Consider the following 19,984-nt stretch of genomic DNA (forward strand, 5'->3'; position numbering starts at 1 on the left):
ACGGTGTGTGGTTGACGAGGGGGGAGAAAACTTAAATTTCACCAGGTCTGTAGTATAAAATGGCAGAATTCAGATGGTTACAGAGGATTAGAAGTTCATTAATCAAACTTAGAAAAGTTTATGGTGCCTTTGCCAATAGAAACTGTTTGTCTGCCACATTTCTGAACCTTGTCCCCCTGCTGTGGAGAATTCTTTGCTTCTCCTTTTGCAATACATTCAGGATGGAATGAATTGAGTGTGCCATTTGCAGAGATTTTCTCCAGTTTTAGGTCCCCTTTCACCTCTAGTGTTTAACTAGATTTTCTAATTTCCATTTTTGTGTTCCATATATTGTGCCTTAGGTTTCCAAGAACAGTTCCAACCAAACAAACGTAGAACAGTTTAATTCACCAGTTCATGTTGTAATGGATTTAGAGAAAAGTGTCTCCTCACCAGAAAAGTGCCCGAGTGAAACCAGTTGCACTACTACCCTGTCCAACAGACTGACAGGTAAGAGAATGCACATTGGGCGCAATACCTGAATTTGAATGCACTCAACCCTATTTTCACCTGTTTTGATTGCTTACAACGACGTCAATTTATATGGCACCTTTTAAAAAGTAGAGAAACATCCCAGGATGCTTCAGGAATCTACATGCCAGCACAGGCACAATAGGCCGAATGGCCGCCTTCTGTGCTGTATCATTCTATGTTTCTATAAGCGGTTCATTTGGCTTAATTACACCTGCTGAGTTAGAAGGTTGAGATAAAGCTTTGCAATGGACTTGAGCTGACACTTCAGTGCAGTACCGAAGAGGTGCTCTGTTGTTGGAGGTGCCACCTTTAGGATGAGACTTTCAACTGCAGCCCTGCCTGCTCAGGTCAATGTAAACAATCCCATGGCACTATTCGAAGAGGAGCTGGGCGTTTTCCTAGGATCCTGCCCAACATTTATCCCTCATCCAACACCAGAGAAAAGTTTTTTTTTGGTGATTCATCTCATTTGCTATTTTATTGATCTTGCTGTGAGCATGTTGGCTGCAAGTATTTGCCTATGTAACAACAAAAGTTACTAGTTTGGGTATCCATGTTATATGTACAATCAATCTTAAAAACGGAGGTATTTTGCAACATGAGCAATTTAAACTAAAAATTAAAAGCACTAGTTACATTTGGAGCTCAAAATCGTAGGCTCAAAACAGTTAAGCACTGCGAGTACTTAATCCTTTAAACTACTAATTCTGTTGCGACAGTACAGAATGACTTTTTTTCTCGTGTGATCTGCCTTATATTTCATTGGCAATCCTTTCAGTTTTGCCTGTCTGTTTCTATCTTTCGGTGGTGGTTTTTTTTTATGGAAGCAAATTCTGTTAGCAAATTCAAGAGCGGACTGGATGGATATTTGATAAGGGAGGTGGTTGAGAGATATGACGACAATGTGAGATTTTTTTGGACCTTAGGACTAGCATGATCGACTGCAATGGTTTCTTTCTAGTCCTATATATACGTTTATGTTTCTCATTTTCTGCATGAACATTGTGTTCATCTATGTAATTGACAAGTTGTCAGGAAACATAACACCACCATCAATCATGCCCCTGCCACTAACATTTGTACATCAATAGTGCATCAGTTCCATGTTGCATCCTTTTAACATGAATCGAGCCACTATATATAGTAGCATTACATATGTAATTAAATCAGTTCGCTACTGCAAAAGATTATAATGTTAATAACCTGGTATTACGTGCTTTTCCATCAGATTCCATTTTTTCTGCAACAGAAGATAAAGCTCATTCGTTTCCTACGACTACAGCCCAGAAAAGGGAACAAGGTGTCTCCACTGCAACTACTGACGCTACTGTAAAAAATGTGTCCAAAGCCCCCTCTCCTTGTATTAGATCTGCAATCACAACATTCCAGAAAATTGGGGCTTTGAGTACATTGGTGACCAATACAACTCCAACTCCAACTCCAACTCCAAGCTGCTTTGTGAGTCCTGTTGCATCTCAAAACAAAACTGAGACTCCATCTACTCCTCCAACCCGTTACCTATTATGCAAGACCAATTCTTCTGGATTGTCATTAGGTAAGTTTAACATTAGAGGATTTCTGGTCAGAACCATCTGTGACCTTGGTTTTTTGTGTGCGCATTTTTATTATGCTAAGCTCAATAGGCCAGATGGTATAGAATTAGCAAGATATGGAAAATGGTATTGGAGGGGGTTGAAGAGGAGATTCAGTTGGAAGTGTCCTGTCTGAATCAGCAGCAGCATGAAACCCATCTGAAATGCTACCATTTCAAATAGACTCATCAATTCAGCCAAAATATACCTTGATACCTGAATTAAAACCAATATTTTGAGCGAGAGTAGTGAAGAAAACAATGTACCATTTTCATTGTGATATCAATTTTGATGAACAACTCGAAAGAAAGACTTGCATTTCTATAGCGCCTTTCATGATGTCAGGATGTCCCAAAGCGCTTTACAGCCAATTAAGTGCTTTTGAAGTGTTGGTCTCTGTTACAATGTAGGAAACACAGCAGCCAATTTGCGCACAGCAAGGTCCCGCACAGCAATGTGATAATGACCAGATAATTTTTTTTTAAGTGATGTTGGTTGTGGGATAAATATCGGCCAGGACACCGGGGAGAACTCCCCTGCTCTTAGAAATAGTGCCATGAGATCTTTTACATCCACCTGAGAGGGCAGACGGGACCTCGGTTTAACGTCTCATCCGAAAGACAGCACCTCCATCAGTGCAGCACTCCCTCAGTACTGCACTGGAGTGTCAGTCTGGATTTTTGTGCTCAAGTCCCTGGAATGGGACTTGAACCCTCAACTGGCTGATTCAGAGGCAAGAGTGCTACCCACTGAGCCATGGCTGACCTCATGCATTTATATATAGCTTTGTTTGTGCGAACCCTGAATTAAAATACATTGAGTGGCTCCATCACCGATGTCATTGCTATCACTATCTAAGAAAATGGATTGTATGGCAGTAGCAAGCAAAAGTCGATTTAAAAAAAAAATGTTTATTTTTGTAGACAGCTCTGAATTAGGTTGAATGGTATGGATCATCTGCTTGTTATACAAGATTTGGTTAAGTTTTTTACGGGTCGCCTTTTTGTCAGGACCAACTGACTCTTTGGATCGGGATGGCCGTCGGCACTGTATTGCAGTCCCAAACACCTTGAAGTTACAGCCAGGAGACAACCTAATGCTTCAGCCTATTAAGGCTGCTGATGGCCGACAGTTATACAAACACTCCAGTGGGAAGATATTCCAGCTAGTTTACACAAAGACTCCAGAACAAACTCCAGTGCAACAGCACGACATTCCTCGATCATCCATTCTAGGTATGGTATCTAGAAGCAAGCTGAATATTCAGCACTAGTGATCCTACTTCTCTAGTAAAATGTAATTACTGTGTATGTTTGGTATTCAAAGTCTGTGTATTTGCCACCCAACTTAAATCTTATCGCAATAATGAAGGGCCATGGAGCTTGTGCAAACTGTGATCGGAGGAATGAAGGATATCATAATTGCAGTTTTGATTTTTAATCTCCCAACCAACACTAACTATGAGATTGCAGATACACTTCTGAGTCTGGAAAGGGTTTCCTAAACTAATTTTACGTGAGATCTTTACAGGCCATGGATGGCCTGATGACCTTACGCCTAGCAGTCTGGGTGCAGTGAAGCCTGGGCCCAAGAAGTGAAAGGGCACTGATGGTAATTAATTGATATGCTCTGAGGGAATATGTAACCATTGATAATCTTGGCTTTATTGTTACGTTACACAAAACGTAGTGTCCTTGTTACTGGATAAGTTATTGTTGGATCTTTTATATTTAAAAAAAACGTATTCATGCTTTGTGCCTTCAAGCTGGTGAACTTTTCTTTTCTACTCTGCTTGGAGATTTGAAACTTGTATCTGATCATTCTTGTTATACTGCACTCTGATTTGGTGACATGCTTATGAGATTTTAAAAATAAGTTTAATATAATGGTATCCCCCTCACAACTAGAAGTTCCAAAAGTTGGTCCAGCTTAAGATACTGAGATTAGGTGAGTTAAGTGTTTTTTTAAAATGATGACCGGATCAAGGAGCACTTCACAGTTGCCGAACAGAAATGTCTTTCAGTAAGAAGCTTTGCAGCATCGTTCCATTTTTTTTGAGTGGTTCACATGAAACCCTCTTTGTTATGATGACTGCGGTTCAACTTTTTTTTTAAAAAGAAAAAATCTTGCAATTCTTCGTAAAGGCTAGGTGAAAATTCTGGATACTATTGAAAAAGGAATTCCTTTTTAACCTGTATAATGTATGAGAAATGATTTTGAAGATTAATGTAATACTATTTTAATTACAGGAACATCTCCACTAGTCGAAGTCCTTGCACCTACAGCTACTACTTTGGTAGGTGATGCTAACACTCCTCATTGTAACACAACTGCTACAAGTTCAGAATCGTGCTGCAAAACTGGTTCATCAGAAACAAGTGTTGGGACAGGTTTGCGCACTTCCACACCTCTGTGTGACATTGTCACCTGTGGTACGACAAAGCCACAACTTCAAAGTAGTCCTACAACTTGGAAATTGGTGGATCAAGTTTCTCCACTCCAGTCACTACATATCTTTCCAGATACCACCACGCAGGAGGTTGGACAACTCAACAGACCATATAGTATCATTCCTTTGACTGATTGCCACTCAAAACCAAATACTGATGAATTAAACAATGACATGCTTGATGTAAAAATGGTAATGGATCTAATGAAATCTCCTGAGCCAGAAGAATACGATCAAAGCATTGGTACCGTTAGAACCTTGCCTATCAAAAATAAGAGCCTTACGGTCACTGGAGCTTACGAAACAAAATGGCTATCAGAGAACAGCAGATTTGCAGAGCATCACAAAAGGGCAGATTGCACAGAACAATTTAAATGTGAGCTTAACGTACACAAGCCCAGTGAAGCCCATATTAAAGTAGAGAGACAATTGTCGGAAATAAATGCCCGTGAGCTGGTTGATCCCGACGGCCCTGAAATCTGCACTGTAACCATAAAAGACGAGCCTTTGAATGACGAGGAAGGCAGTGGCTTTACTGCATTGAGAGAAGAATCCTTTAGAAGCTCCAAGTTCTGGAACCGTTCATTCAATTTAAATACGGAAGCTGTGACTGAAGCAGAGTTAGGTGTGCAGGTATGTATGGAATAATTAAAGACTGTAAAGAAATAATTTTTTGTGGATCATTGACTTTTCCAAAAATTGAAGTGGAGATATAAAACCCAGAAAGTAAACTAACTGACACTTTCAAGATTAGGATTTACAGTCCCATTATAATGCCCATAACCAAAAGTGGTCCATTGCATTAAGCAGTCAGATATGATATGGCTTGTTCCCTGCTCAAAAAAGTTATTTTGGTACATTGGCCAAAGGCTAAAAGCTTTAAATTATTTCTTCAGTTAGTTTTGTTGATCGTTAAACAGAGCCTAGGTCCATCCTTTGGTGATTTTTTTTTTTTTTGCCCTCCCGTCTGGAAAAAATGTTACAGCGGAGAATAGGCCATTTGGTCAGTCATGTCTGCGCTGGTGTTCTTCTCCATGAGCCTCCTAGTCGAATCCTGGTCTTCTGCTTGATCCCTGTTCCATTTAGTAGTCATCTTTTTCAAGCAACTATCATAAACAGAGTTCCTTAACGGAGTGAGTTCTTCAAAGCTTACCCTAAATACCCGTGGTGTGTAGGATACTCAACTTGACAGAGAAACTAAACCTGGAACAATATTTTTAGATACACCAGGGCAAGAAAGTGGTAGAGAGTCATGGTTAGGACAGATCTCAGAAACTATTTATTTTACACATAAGCATAATCAGTAGCTGGAATGGTTTACCAGGACACTGAATGTATTTAAGAAACAACTGGGTATTCTAATGGCAAGACAGGGTTAGGTCATCAAAGGAAGGAATCAAGTAGAGATAATAGCTTTTGGGAGGGAAACCAAAGGAATGGTCAGACCAGGCTGTCATTCTGTAAACTTAAGGGTTACTTACAGAGTAGAGTTAACAAAAGCTTAGGACAGGATTATCTTGGAGAATGGAACATTCTTCATTCGGTCAACTTCCACATTTGTACAAATAGGAAGTGTTGGTGGAGAAGATCACCAGGGACTCGGTTCACTTCAAGAATTTGTAACTTGTGGGTGGGATGTGTTCTCATAGAATAACAGTTCTCTGCAGTAAGTAACCTGGATGGTGAAGTTGGTGCACACTGTCCATCTGGGTCAGTGTGGCCACCCAGCTTTTCCTAGGAACCTGGATCTGATTTTTATGGGCCGTATTAGCCGAGCATTGAAGTTGCTGCAACAGACAGCCATGTATGTCTTGGCCATCAGTGCCTGTTGTCCAGCTTTGCGTGGCTTAACAACCTGAGGGTTTCCACCCAATCTCCCTTTTATCAGGCAAAAAAAATGTTCAGGGAGCAGATTGGGCGATGCTGAAGAAATGCTGGCAGAATGACACTTGTTTTCTGCTATCGAGGAATGCCTGACTTCTGTCTCTCAAATGTTGCCATAACTGGTTTGAAACTTGCTATGCAAGCATACTGATGCCCTACTGCTCCAAGGGACCATTTGTCATTTTTAAGATGGTCTTCCACCTGATGAGATGCTATTTTTCTACCACTTCTGTAATTATTGTAAGACTTCTGTTTCTTTTTCCTTGCAGACACATTCAAATAGTAGAAGTGGAGATGGGTTTGGAAATCTGGTATCAAAATCAAGAATTCCAAGAAATTCATTAATTGACAATAAACTCTATGTACCACACAGGTCAGTAATAATTAACGAAGCAGTAAAAACGTACCCTAAATACCCACAATATGTAGGATACTTGATAGAGAAAGTAAACCTGGAAAATATTTTCAGATACACTGGGGCAGGAAGGTAAAGAATCGTAATTGTAAGGGACAAGTTTAGGACAGACATCAAAGTATTTCTTTACAAAAAGCATAATCAGTAGCTGGAAAGGGTTACCAAGACAATTGACTAATTTAAGAAAGAACTAGGTGCTGTAATGCAAGACAGTAGGGTTGGTATTGTCGAGAATTGCTCATAAACGCATCCTTTTACTTAAGATTTATTTATCTGAGGAAGTTGCACTGTTAAAGTTCTACCTTCACCCTCACGGTTGAAAGGAAATGTTACTTGGCTGATGCAGGCAGGGCTGTAATCTATGTAGACAGGTTGATCAGATGTCATTGATCTAGGCATTGCCTCTTTTGGAAACAATGCCCTGGGTAAATCCATTAGTAATTTGAAATTTGCAAAATGTATAGCAGTGACTCTTTTTTCCTCCTCCCAATGGATATTTAACATAATCTAACTTTTGCATGAATTTTGGAAATGCAAGCTTGTGAACATGTAGCATTTGCAATTCAGTATTTTCCTTTATTTCACTGTAGTGTTGTTACACACTCATCTGTTAATATTCGAGGTCTGCTTCACTTACACCAATAAATCGTTACAATACATTACAGATGACTGTACAAATTATTCCTGTTTTCTAGGGGATTTTTCCAGAATTCACAATCATTCAGCCACTCAACTAAAAAAAAGGTGAGTGTAAGTATATGTTTAGTTTTGTTGCATGGTGATTTAAATACACTTACTTCAAACTTAGTTCCTAAGTAGTCAGGTTGCTCATTGTGTCTCTAACACTGCTGATAGCTGGACAGCTCAATGACGCTCAGCTACATTCTTAATGGTTGCAGTTATGACTTTATTATTCTTAGGCATTTGAACCTTCTGTACTATGTGAAGCTAGAAAGAAGGCAATATTGCACAACATGAGAGAACGAGAGTCACGCAGGATGATGGAAAATCGTTTTAAAGTACTGAAGAACAAACTTTTTGATGACAAGCAAATTGCTTCAAAAGGTGCCATCCTTGATGAGGTTTGTGAATAGTTCACTTGTGTTCAGTGTCAGAAGTGCCAAGAATTTCCCCATCAATTTTTCAATCAATATTTTTGCACTTTATTTTCCAGTACATATTGTTCCCTTTTAAGGAGCAAACAGATTTTTCTGGAATTTTTCCCATGTTTGGTACAGTCATAAAACTAATCGTTGAATTAAAAGTCAGATCTCATTTTGTTGCTGAAATAGTAAAATATTTGACTCACTTGGCCATTTCAAACACTAATGGCCGTATAAATCTCATGGCAAATAGTATAGTCTATTCATTTTAGTTTTTCTCAAATAATTGTCATTATTCAGCAGTACAAATGATATTTTTAATAAAACAGCACAGGGTGCATCTTTTCCCCCACCAATTCAAATGTAGCGACTTTGAATTAAGAATAGGCAGTATTGTGGTTGAAACGATAGCAAGTGATCAGACACAGGGATGGAGTGAAAATCTGGAGAAGAGCTGTAAATCCAATACTTGAAATGTACAGCACCCACAGTTATGTGGAGCTTTGAACCCTTCCTCGGATATAGAAATATGTCAAACCCTCCAGCAATATTTTTTTTTTGTTCGTTCATGGGATGTGGGCGTCGCTGGCAAGGCCGGCATTTATTGCCCATTCCTAATTGTCCTGGAGAAGGTGGTGGTGAGCCGCCTTCTTGAACCGCTGCAGTCTGTGTGGTGAAGGTTCTCCCACAGTGCTTTAAGGAAGGGAGTTCCAGGATTTTGACCCAGTGACGATGAAGGAACGGCGATATATTACCAAGTCAGGATGGTGTGTGACTTGGAGGGGAACCTGCAGGTGGTGGTGTTCCCATGTGCCTGCTGCTCTTGACCTTCTAGGTGGTAGAGGTCGCGGGTTTGGGAGGTGCTGTCGAAGAAGCCTTGGCGAGTTGTTACAGTGCATCCTGTGGATGGTGCACACTGCAGCCACAGTGTGCCGGTGGTGAAGGAAGTGAATGTTTAGGGTGGTGGATGGGGTGCCAATCAAGTGGGCTGCTTAGTCTTGGATGGTGTCGAGCTTCTTGAGTGTTGTTGGAGCTGCACTCATCCAGGCAAGTGGAGAGTATTCCATCACACTCCTGACTTGTGCCTTGTAGATGGTGGAAAGGCTTTGGGGAGTCAGGAGGTGAGTCACTCGCCGTAGAATACCCAGCCTCTGACCTGCTCTTGTAGCCACAGTATTTATATGGCTGGTCCAGTTAAGTTTCTGGTCAATGGTGACCCCCGAGGATGTTGATGGTGGGGGATTCGGCGATGGTAATGCCGTTGAATGTCAAGGCTAAGGTGTCTATTTTTTGTATTTCATGATTTTACCTATATTCCACAGGCCATTGATGTAATCACTAACTTGGATAGGCAGTCCAAAAATCTAACAATGGAGAAAGAACTACTTTTGGGAAAACAAAAGATCCTGTTGGAAAAGATCTCATTATTATCTGGTAAGACTTTTCCTGTTTAGTACTAAGGAACATTTGTGCCTTAATGTGACTTGGAATATGTAGTATTATCCTCCTTTGGGGCAAGAGCAGCAGTCCCACTACAGGAATCAAGATTATTTAGCCTTTAAACTGCTGACAGGTACAGAGACTGGAGAAACTGGGATTGTTCTCCTTAGAGCAGAGAAGGTTAGGGGAGACTTAATAGAGGTGCTCAAAATTATGAGTGGTTTTGATAGAATAAATAAGGAGAAATTGTTTCTGCTAGCAGGAGGCTTGATAACCAGAGGGGACAGATGTACGGTAATTGTCAAAAGAACCAGAGGGGAAATTAGGAGAATTTTTTTTTAATGCAGCGATTTTGTTGTTATCTGGAATGCACTGCCTGAAATGGTGATGGAAGCAAATTCAGTAGTAACTTTCGAAAGGGAATTGCATATATACTTGAAAAGGAAATAGTTGCTGGGCTATGGGGAAAGAGCAGGGTTACGGGACTAATAGGATAGCTCTTTCAAAGAGCCGGCACAGGCACGATGGGCCGAATGGCCTCCTGTGCTGTATCATTTTATGATTCTTAGTTCAGGAAAACTCCTGCCTCCCTGGACTGACCAGATTTGCTGGTGTTTTAGTAATGGTGGTGGGGGGAACACACCACCATTACTAAAATACTAATTAGTTACTCAAAACATCAAATACATTACTGTATTAACCATAAGCTGCTAAATAGGCACCCAAACATTAAATATGCATTAATCCATGGAATTTGCATCATATGGATTTCACCAGCTGTGGTAATGCACCATGGGTTTGGAAATGGTTTGCTGTAGTTACTGTTTGCCTTTTTCAGCACATTGTAGCAGAAAATGTAATTATGCTTTATAGTTGATTTACCAACAACTTGGATAGCAACTGAGTAGCTGTGTCTTCCCCAGCAGAAATGGGACCTATTTTGACACAAGACGGCATTGAAGCAGGTGAAATAATTGAAACCGGTGAGGCTTTGAGTTTCTCAAGTGGGAGAGATTCCTCTTCTCAGAATTCCTTTGGAATGAAATGGTTCCCAGAAGATGGTCCTTTGGATGCTGTGGCTGATCACGGGGTAGATTGCGGAGTAACTGTAAAATATGAGGTGAATTCGACCAGTTCCGACGATATAGTTGCTGTTAAGGTCGGCGAATACTTCAGTGAGAAATATAGCAGTCAACTGGACTATCCTGATGGCACTAACGCCTTTGCTGTGAAAAGAGAAGAGAATCTTAGTGAAGAGGAATGTTCCACCTTCAATTCAGTAAAGGAAGAATGTTTTGGAAGTGCCGAGTTCTGTAGCTTTTCAAATTTTAACCCAGACATGGAAGCTTTGAATAAAATGAGCATGGACGTACTGGTATGTATAAAAGTGAACTTTATATAATTGCAGAAAGTTATTCTGAACAGAACCGTGCTCAATCAGTTTGTATTCTGAAGAAATTGCCATTTTATCTTTGTTTTGAGGTGCAAATAATTTTTCAATACAGTGGGAACCTTTTTTCACATGGCAGAGCTTTGCATGAGATGTGGCCTCATGCATGGCTTCTCTTGTTTCTATTTCCTTACCTTTTCCCTTGCTGATTAAAATTCCATTGTTTTTTTGTTATTCTTTCCCATGCTGAGGGTATTGTGCCAAATTTGGGTACTCGCAATTATTTGCTGATTTCCATTATCTACCGGGGCATTATGACGGCTAATGGGGGTTTGACTATAATTATTTTCACCAAATAGGGCTGGGGGTTGGGGGGGGGTATGTGTATACAGGGGTGCTACTGGAGTTTAACCTGCATACCAGCAAGAGTAGTGGTAATCTTCCTGCTGCTTGTTCTTACCCGTTAGGGCATTATTTGTAGGGTTATCTGTGGCCGAGTGGGAAGAATCCCAACCTTGAGTGACAGGTCTACTCCGTCAGGACCAACTAGTGAGGCAGGCTAGCTGGTCAGTCGTACTGTGGACTAGCCCAGTTCAGGTGTTCGATTACTTGCCCTTGTTCTGAACTTCCATCACTGGGTATGTCATCTTGGAACATCATCTACTCTGGAAACCCCACTTGTCTCTTCCTTCCTCCTCTTTCCCCTGCCCCTCCTCCTCTTCCTAATTGGTCGTCAGAAAACTGATCACATTTGGGAGCCTCGCTTGGGAGATGGCAAGTGCCAGGAGTTCCTTGCAAGCTGTGTGGTAAATAGTACAATTCACCAAAAATCATTAGAGTGCTTTGTTCCTATCCTGAATACAGCATGGACACACACCTTTTGGAGGTGCAGAGCTGCAGCTTACTTCTCTGCAGCCCAGTCTTGGTATGTACCATCTACTCCTGGATATATGAGCTTGTTTTCTTATACCATTAAAGTTAACATGCAGGTACAGCAAGCAATTTGGAAGGCAAATGGTATGTTAGCCTTTATTGCAAGGGGGTGGGAGTATAAGAGTAAGGAGGTCTTGCTGCAATTATATAGGGCTCTGGTGAGACTGCACCTGAATTACTGTGTACAGTTTTGGTCTCCTTACCTAAGGAGCCTTACCTTAGAGGGGATGTAACAAAGGTTAACTAGATTGATTCCTGGGATAAAAGGGTTGTCCTGTGAGGAGAGATTGAGTAGAATGGGCCTATATTCTCTGGCGTTTAGAAGAATGAGAGGTGATCTCATTGATGCGTTTAAAATTCTTAGAGGGCTTGACAGGGTAGATGGTGTGAGGCTGTTTTCCCCTGGCTGGAGAGTCTAGAACTAGAGGTCACGGTCACAAGATAAGAGGTCGGCCATTTAGGACCGAGATATGAGAAATTTTCTTCACTCGCGGTTGTGAATCTTTGGAATTCTCTATCCCAGAGGGCTGTGGATGCTCAGTCGTTGAGTATATTCAAGACTGAGATCGATAGATTTTTGAACACTAATGGAATCGAGGGATATGGGGATAGGGCAGGAAAGTGGAGTTGACGTAGAAGATCAGCCATGATCTTCGGGCCAGGACCTACTCCGTTAAGGTAGGGCGTTGGGGAGAGTTATAGAACAAAGAGATCTAGGAGTACAGATTCATAGCTCCTTGAAAGTGGAGTCACAGGTGGATAGGGTGGTGAAGAAGGCATTCAGCATGCTTGGTTTCATTGGTCAGAACATTGAATGCAGGAGTTGGGATGTCTTGTTGAAGTTGTACAGGGCATTGGTGAGGCCACACTTGGAGTACTGTGTACAGTTCTGGTCACCCTATTATAGAAAGGATATTATTAAACTAGAAAGAGTGCAGAAAAGATTTACTAGGATGCTACCGGGACTTGATGGTTTGACTTACAGGGAGAGGTTAGACAGACTGGGACTTTATTCCCTGGAGAGTAGGAGGTTAAGGGGTGATCTTATAGAAGTCTATAAAATAATGAGGGGCATAGATAAGGTCGATAGTCAAAATCTTTTCCCAAAGGTAGGGGAGTCTATAACGAGGGGGCACAGATTTAAGGTGAGAGGGGAGAGATACAAAAGGATCCAGAGGGGCAATTTTTTCACTCAAAGGGTGGTGAGTGTCTGGAACGAGCTGCCAGAGGCAGTAGTAGAGGCGGGTACAATTTTGTCTTTTAAAAAGCATTTGGACAGTTACATGGGGAAGATGGGTATCGAGGGATATGGGCCAAGTGCAGGCAATTGGGACTAGCTTAGTGGTATAAACTGGGCGACATGGACATGTTGGGCCGAAGGGCCTGTTTCCATGTTGTAACTTCTATGATTCTATGATTCTATGATCATATTGAATGGCAGAGCAGGCTCGAGGGGCCGTATGGCCTACTCCTAGTTCTTATGTGTTATGTACCAAGCCTCAGGTAATGTCTTTCGGCAGCTATTGTCCCAAGCCTCCTGAGTTTTTGTTTGTCAGTTATGCAACAAACATCTGCTTTCAGCATGGTGAAAGGACTTGCATAGGGCAGGTTGCAATGTGCCAGCCACCTTGATGAAAATTGATTAGATTTTGCCAGGTGAGACAGCTAGGTAATAAATGACAGCTAGCTAAATTGGTGCGTTTTAAAGTGCTGGTATTTACAATGCTGTATCTCCCAAGTATGGTGAGCAGGTACATGCATTAAAACTAGTACAGTTTAAAATTAGAAGTGTCTCCTAGCATAGTTCAAGGGTTGATGAACCCAGAGCTTATTGACATCGTAACTAGCTGGTGTTGCATTCAACAGTATATACTTGCCTGGTTTAATGTGCCAGTGAGCCATTACATTGTAACATTGTAATCTTAAACAGAGGAGGAGAAACTAATGCTGATGTGTTTACCATGCTAGGGGACATAATTTGTAAATGATGTACATCCCATTTCAGTATTTACAACACAGAGGCTGCATTCAGAACTTCTGCAAAAACCAGGTAGTTAAGAAGCTGAGATCACCAGGACTCACTACTTGAGTGGTCTGCTTAGCATGTGAGGCCATCATCAAGCTGCAAATCGATGGGAATTGGAAGGCTGGTGTCTACTGTGGTTGGGAACACCGGCTATTCATTCTAATACAATTACAGGGGAAAGAGTGAAAAAAGGCAAAATATGTATTGGCCTAATCCTCAAATTCCCTTCAAATGAGCTGATCCTCTAATAATTATCAATAATCAAAAATGGGTCAGGAGACTGTGCTCCCATTACCCTCCTGGGAGGCACCTCCCAATCCCAGTTCTCCGATGGATGTAGTGGTTCTGCATATCGTGGAACAGCATTTGCGGATAAGTGGTTTGGGTCTTTGCTTAAGCTGAATGGCGTTTTGTAACCCAGGAAAGACAAACTAGATAATTTCTGTAGATATCGAAGGGATTGAGCCTCGAGGCTTTTGTCGGAGATAAGAGGGAAGGGAGAGAAAATGTGTTCGGGGCATACAGGAAGAAAAGAGAGTGAGTGAGATGAACGAAATGAAAGAGACGAACTGAAATGGCCCGGACACGATCGGCCAAATGGCCGCCTCCTGTGCAGTAACTTTCTATGATTCCATGAAATGCCTACAGAAGAGGGGAGAATGAGTCAGAGAAAGAGAAATGAAATTTTCGAGGCATAGAGAGAAGTGGGAGATGAACAGACAAATATTATTTTTGTCCTTGAACTGTTAACGGTTAAAATTTATATCTCCAAGAATCCCCAATGGTAAATAATCATTGATCAATTATTACAATCTAATGTCCAGAAAATTCAAGCTGAATAGTAACCCATTTGAGAACTACAACTGCAGTGTTCATCAATGGTATGCAGAAGTGTTTTACCTGGCAGTAATTGTCCAGTTTTACTGTATTTACACTTCGCCATAATTTGGTACTTTTTGATTTTAATTCTGCAGGAGCACAGTGAGGCACCTAGGGGTTGGAGAGCCAAGAAGAAGGCGACACCGCATACACTGAGAGAAAGGGAATCTCGCAAGTTGATGGAAAATCGTTTTAAATTACTGGAGAGCACAGTTTTCAATGACAAAAAGGCCCCAAAAGGTGCCATTCTCATTAAGGTTTGTTCAGATGAATTTTGAGGATTATTTTATTTGTATAAAGAAGGCACATTGCATTTATATAGCGTCTTTCGTGACCTCAGGACATCTCAAAGTGCGTCACAGCCAATAAAGTACTTTTGAAGTGTAGTCACTTGTCATGTAGGGAAACATAGCAGCCAATTTGCACACGGCAAGGTCCCACAAATAGCAGTGAGATAAATGACCAGATAATCTGTTTTAGTGATGTTGGTTGAGGGATAAATATTGGCCAAGATACCGGGGAGAACTCCCCTGCTCCTCTTTTTGAATAGTGCCACAGGATCTTTTACATCTACCCGAGAGGGCAGACTTGGTTTAATGTCTCATCGGAAAGTCTCATCCCTCAGTACCACACTGAAGTGTCAGCCAAGATCAAGTCTTTGTAATGGGGCTTGAACATATGACCTTCTGACTCAGGCAAGAGTGCTACTGTTGAGCCAAGGCTAACACCTAGGCAGGAAGATAAAGGACCAAAATGCTAAAATCCGTGACAAAAGGTCGTTAACTGAGGTCTTAAACATGATTTTTGGGTTTATGTGTGTGTTCAATTATATATTAGATAATGGACTACTGCAAAGAGTCAGTAGATTTTATGTTCTGAGTCTATGGAACAATAAGCAGGCTTAAGAAAAGATGTAGTAAAGGTATACAAAACCAGCATAACTAATGTGGGATGCATTGCAAGATAGGTTGAAGGGATGTTGGCTGAGTAAATTTATCCAGTGAATAGTTTGTCTATTTGGACCAGGAATATAAACATTTGTGCTGTTAACTGATATTAAACTGGAGTAGAGGTAGGGTTAACTGATATTAAACTGGAGTAGAGGTACAGTTGACCGGCATCAACGGGTTAAGAGGGAGGGAGGGAGAAATAATCCAGGGCCTCTGATCGCTATCTAGCGACCTCACCCTCCACCCCCTAAACAGGAAGAATCTGCATGTAGCCTGTGATGCCCTGTGTGATAGAATAGTTGAACACACTCACTCCAGGCTTATCCATGAATAATTGCCACTTGGGTGACATACCTGCACCAGTGGAACCTTGCTTTAGTGATGCCTTCAGGAAGGGGGAACATAAGTGAAGAAAAAAGTGGTTGAAAGGAAGAGGATGATGATAAGAAGATAGAGGTTGCGTTTAAACAGTTTTAGGGGTAGACTGGCAGAGTACGGTAATGATTTGTCGTGACACAACATTCTGTGACAAATACTGTGATATTTGCACTACCACTCCTCCCCTTCCTCCAATCATTCCCTCTATACTGACACTCTAAAACACACACTCATTAAAATTAGAGTCTGAATTAGGGTTGGTGAGTAGAGTGGAGCTGAGTGAATGTTGAGTCTCTTGACTACGTGGAGATTTCCTTCACTTAAGCAGGTGGAGAGAGACAGAACAGTGACAAAACATAATGATTAAAATACTGGTGAGGGAAGAACCTGACCAGGACTGACCACTTCCCAAGTCTGTTTTGGTTGATTTTATACTTCTAGTTTCAGTGGGAGTACAAAAATACACCACAACAATTATGAAAGAATTAAAATTTAAATACTTCATAAATAAATGTGGCTCTGAGCATTTGAGCAAATATTATGGTGAAACTGCTCCAGTACAAATGGGGCAGCTTCACCAACTGGATTAATTGCTTGCTTCTGTTGGTATGGTTAAATCATTTTGTTGCAATGTTCTACTCCACTAGAAGTACCCATGAAAACCTCCCTTGGTGCTGTCAGGAGGCTTCCTACAATATGGTCTATCGCAGGATTGATGGCATGATTTTTGCCTGTAGTAATATCTAGTAATATTTTAGTATGCATTTTTGTCTTGGTTTTATCTTCACAGGCCATTAATGTAATCAGCGACTTGGATATACAATCAGAAAAACTGTTCATTGAAAAGGAACTGTTAATGAAAAAACAAAAGAAATTGCTAGAGGAAATTTCACATCTATCGGGTAAGACTCTCTTCTGCTTTGATTTGAAGAAAGGACAATCAGTGCTTAATGTGAATCGAGAAATAATTCAGATTCTTGTGTCTTTGGTCTGTCAGATACGTCACAATTTTTGGCCCGAGTGTAGAACTGTACTACATTTTGTGACTCGGGTGCTACTGTGTCTTGAAGGTCATTGAAGATATTTTATTTTGTATATTTGTGGGTATGATGGCCAAACTAGATGATTTTTTTTGGGGATGTGGAAGAAAAAATCTGAAAAGTGCCTTTTCCTTTGGCTGGAACGCGTGTTCCAGAATGAAAGAACACTAATTGTTCATTGGTGCTGCCACAATTAGGGCAAAAATACTTGGAAGGGAATTCAACACGGGTATGGTAGCATAGTGATTATGTTAATAGACTAATGATCCAGACAACGTGAGTTCAAATCCCACCATGGCAGTTTGAGAATTTGAATTCAGTTTAAAAGAAAATGTGGAATGGTAGCAGTAAAAGTGACCATGAAGCTGTTGGACTGTTTAAAAACCCAACTGATTCACTAATGTCCTTTAGAGAAGGAAACCTACTGCCCTTACCCAATCTGGCCAATAAGTGACTCCAATCTCACACCAACGTGGTTGACTCTTAACTGCCCTCTAAAGTGGCCTAGCAAGGTGCTCAGTTGTAACAATAACCGCTACAAAGAATACCATAGGGACTGCAGTGTTTGAAGAAGGCAGCCCACCACCACCTCGGTGTAGCTAGGGCTGGGCAATAAATGCTGGCCTTACCAGCGATGCTCACATCCTGAGAATGAAAAAACAACATACACTAGTTGTTGATCAGGTCTTTTTTCCCAATAGTATCCATGCTGACATTGCTCAACTGCAAGCAGAGCTGTGTGTGTGTGTGTGTGTGTGTGTGTGTGTGTGTGTGCGCGCGCGCGCGTCTGTCCATCACGTGTGATGGCTACGCATCGGTAGTGGTGCGACAGACGTATAGTCGTTCTCCCCTCTTCCACTTCCCCTGAAATATTTGTGGGCAGTGTCACTCATCGTTCCAATGGACAGACTTTCATAGTGTGCCGTGCCATTTTAGATGACTGTTCAGTTGGATCTGGCTGTTTTCAGGCCACGATTTGTCTGAGTCTTGTTTTATTAGCTGCACATGGTATGTCCTGTTTGCATCCATTTCAAGAATTTTCGTTCCAATTAATTTTACCATTTTCTATAACTTGTGCCCTTTGAAATATTAAATTACAAAATCATAAACCAAAGTACCTTTTAAACAGATTTTGTTTTGTACAATCTGATTTCATAAAAGTGAAAAAACATTGTTCAGGTTTTGTTGCATCTTTGCAGGAACATCTTCTTCATTGGTAACCCCATATAAATCACCTACGACCATTTCTTTGCTGGGTTGTGCTCTTCATTATTACACAGCTGCTGAAATATCCAGTTCCTCTGAATCTTGTTGGTAGCGCTTCATCAAAAACTCCAGAGTGTTGTTGCAGGTCCACACACTTTTGCATCTCTTGTGTTATAATGTCACTTAAGTACACCAACTAATGCAACAGATCCACAGAAGAGCCTTAAAAGTTGGAAATCAATACACCCAGTTACTTCATCCATTCAGTGAGGGTTATGCCAGACACCACCACACAGGAGGTGGGGCAGCACAATAGACCAGAAAACCACAACATTCTCACAACAGTAAGCAGTCAGCTACTTGCAGAGATGAACTGATCAACTGTCTCCTTTGTAGATACGATGTCTGATGCAACTGAGGACCGAGTGGAAGATGGACCGTTCGTTGGTGCTAAGAAGGTCTCGGATGCGCGAGCCTTAACTTTTCAGAAACCTTTTGAAACACAGTGGCTTCAAAATAATAATCCTTCCGATGCTGCAGTAAGAAAAGGAAGCACAGATTCTGTTGTGTCCAAAGTGTCAGAACATCTCGGTGAAGATTGCACAGAAGGAGTTAAATGGGAGCTAGATGAGCTAAAGGCCAACAGTCTAGTTACAGTCAAGATAGCAGGAGACTTCAAAGAGAATTACCAGGAACTTGGAAACCCCGACAGTTACGACCTCTCCGCAGTAAGAAAAAAGACTTGCAATGGTAAAGATGAAGATGCCCTTACTGTAGGAAAAGAGTCGTCCATTGGGAGCTCTGACTTTGGCAGTCATTCAGATTTCGATCTAAATATGGACGAAGTGAACGAAATTGACGTGGAAATACTGGTATGTATTGAGAAGCTATTCAAATGAACTTGCTGATTAAAGTTGTGAATTGGAGATTTATTTCTTAATTCATATTCCCAAGAAATCAGCTTTTAAAATTGGTTAACTACAGCTCTCCCAATGGCTCAGTTACTCGCTGGATAAACCCACTGAGCCGTACACAGAAGAGAGTACACTGCTCTCAGCTGGGCCGGCAGTAGGAGTGCTACAATTGGTTCAAGTGCCCCTCGTTCAAGAAAACGAAAATTGGCCAGGGTGGTTCTTTTAGCTGTACTGTGAGCCTGAGGGAAGGCTTGGCTGTGCTGTCCCTGCCACCGTTTGCTGTGTAGGCTCATGCAGGAAGAGCAGCCACTCAGGTGAGGTAATGAAGGATGATGTCCAAGGAGCCATACCCCACCGTGCATCGGTGAACTACACCACAAAATGTATTGGTGCCTTTGGTAGGGGTAGAGCAAAATAAGGAGGGGATAAATTTGTACTAGGAATTGATTACCATTGAAGTTTATAGTCTGTATGCATAATAACTTTAATAATACTGCCTGGCCCAATCTTTTCTAGGATATGTAGGAAACTTGGGTTTGAATGGGAAGGATTAAATCTATTCTCTGCTTGCCTCCATGAGGCACTTAAACTCTGAGGGGGTTATCCCGCTCTGAGAAACTTTTTTTCCCTCCTCTTTCTCCCCCCTCCATTAGCTGATATTCACAAATGGCTTGAGGGGAAGTAGGGGTTAGGGTGCAAGCCGTTCTAACTGAAACATGAAGGTATGGAGTGGTATAAAGGCAAGAATGTGCAGGGAAAATGAATAATAATGGCACCGTTTCCTATTGCAGTAATTTATAACAGCTGAGTTTTACTGTGTGATGATGTCACATAACTAGAAGCTATTCAATGAGGCTACTAAATATACACAG

At 41.3% G+C, this 19,984-nt stretch overlaps 1 protein-coding gene across 3 annotated transcripts in view; it reads left to right on the forward strand.

Annotated features, from left to right (window-relative positions):
• Window positions 1-19,984, forward strand: part of LOC137306064 (uncharacterized) — a 69,648-nt gene that overhangs the window by 22,100 nt on the left and 27,564 nt on the right. For all 3 annotated transcript variants that reach the window (XM_067975120.1, XM_067975121.1, XM_067975122.1), the window contains exons 10-21: window positions 342-489; window positions 1,742-2,068; window positions 3,116-3,340; window positions 4,355-5,187; window positions 6,708-6,811; window positions 7,549-7,597; window positions 7,774-7,935; window positions 9,279-9,390; window positions 10,323-10,771; window positions 14,720-14,881; window positions 16,743-16,854; window positions 18,595-19,070. In XM_067975120.1, coding sequence (XP_067831221.1) covers window positions 342-489; window positions 1,742-2,068; window positions 3,116-3,340; window positions 4,355-5,187; window positions 6,708-6,811; window positions 7,549-7,597; window positions 7,774-7,935; window positions 9,279-9,390; window positions 10,323-10,771; window positions 14,720-14,881; window positions 16,743-16,854; window positions 18,595-19,070 — 3,159 coding nt within the window. The remainder of the gene's footprint in view (window positions 1-341; window positions 490-1,741; window positions 2,069-3,115; window positions 3,341-4,354; window positions 5,188-6,707; window positions 6,812-7,548; window positions 7,598-7,773; window positions 7,936-9,278; window positions 9,391-10,322; window positions 10,772-14,719; window positions 14,882-16,742; window positions 16,855-18,594; window positions 19,071-19,984) is intronic.

Source organism: Heptranchias perlo, chromosome 41 (assembly GCF_035084215.1).
Source record: "Heptranchias perlo isolate sHepPer1 chromosome 41, sHepPer1.hap1, whole genome shotgun sequence".
NCBI classification, from domain to species: domain Eukaryota; kingdom Metazoa; phylum Chordata; class Chondrichthyes; order Hexanchiformes; family Hexanchidae; genus Heptranchias; species Heptranchias perlo.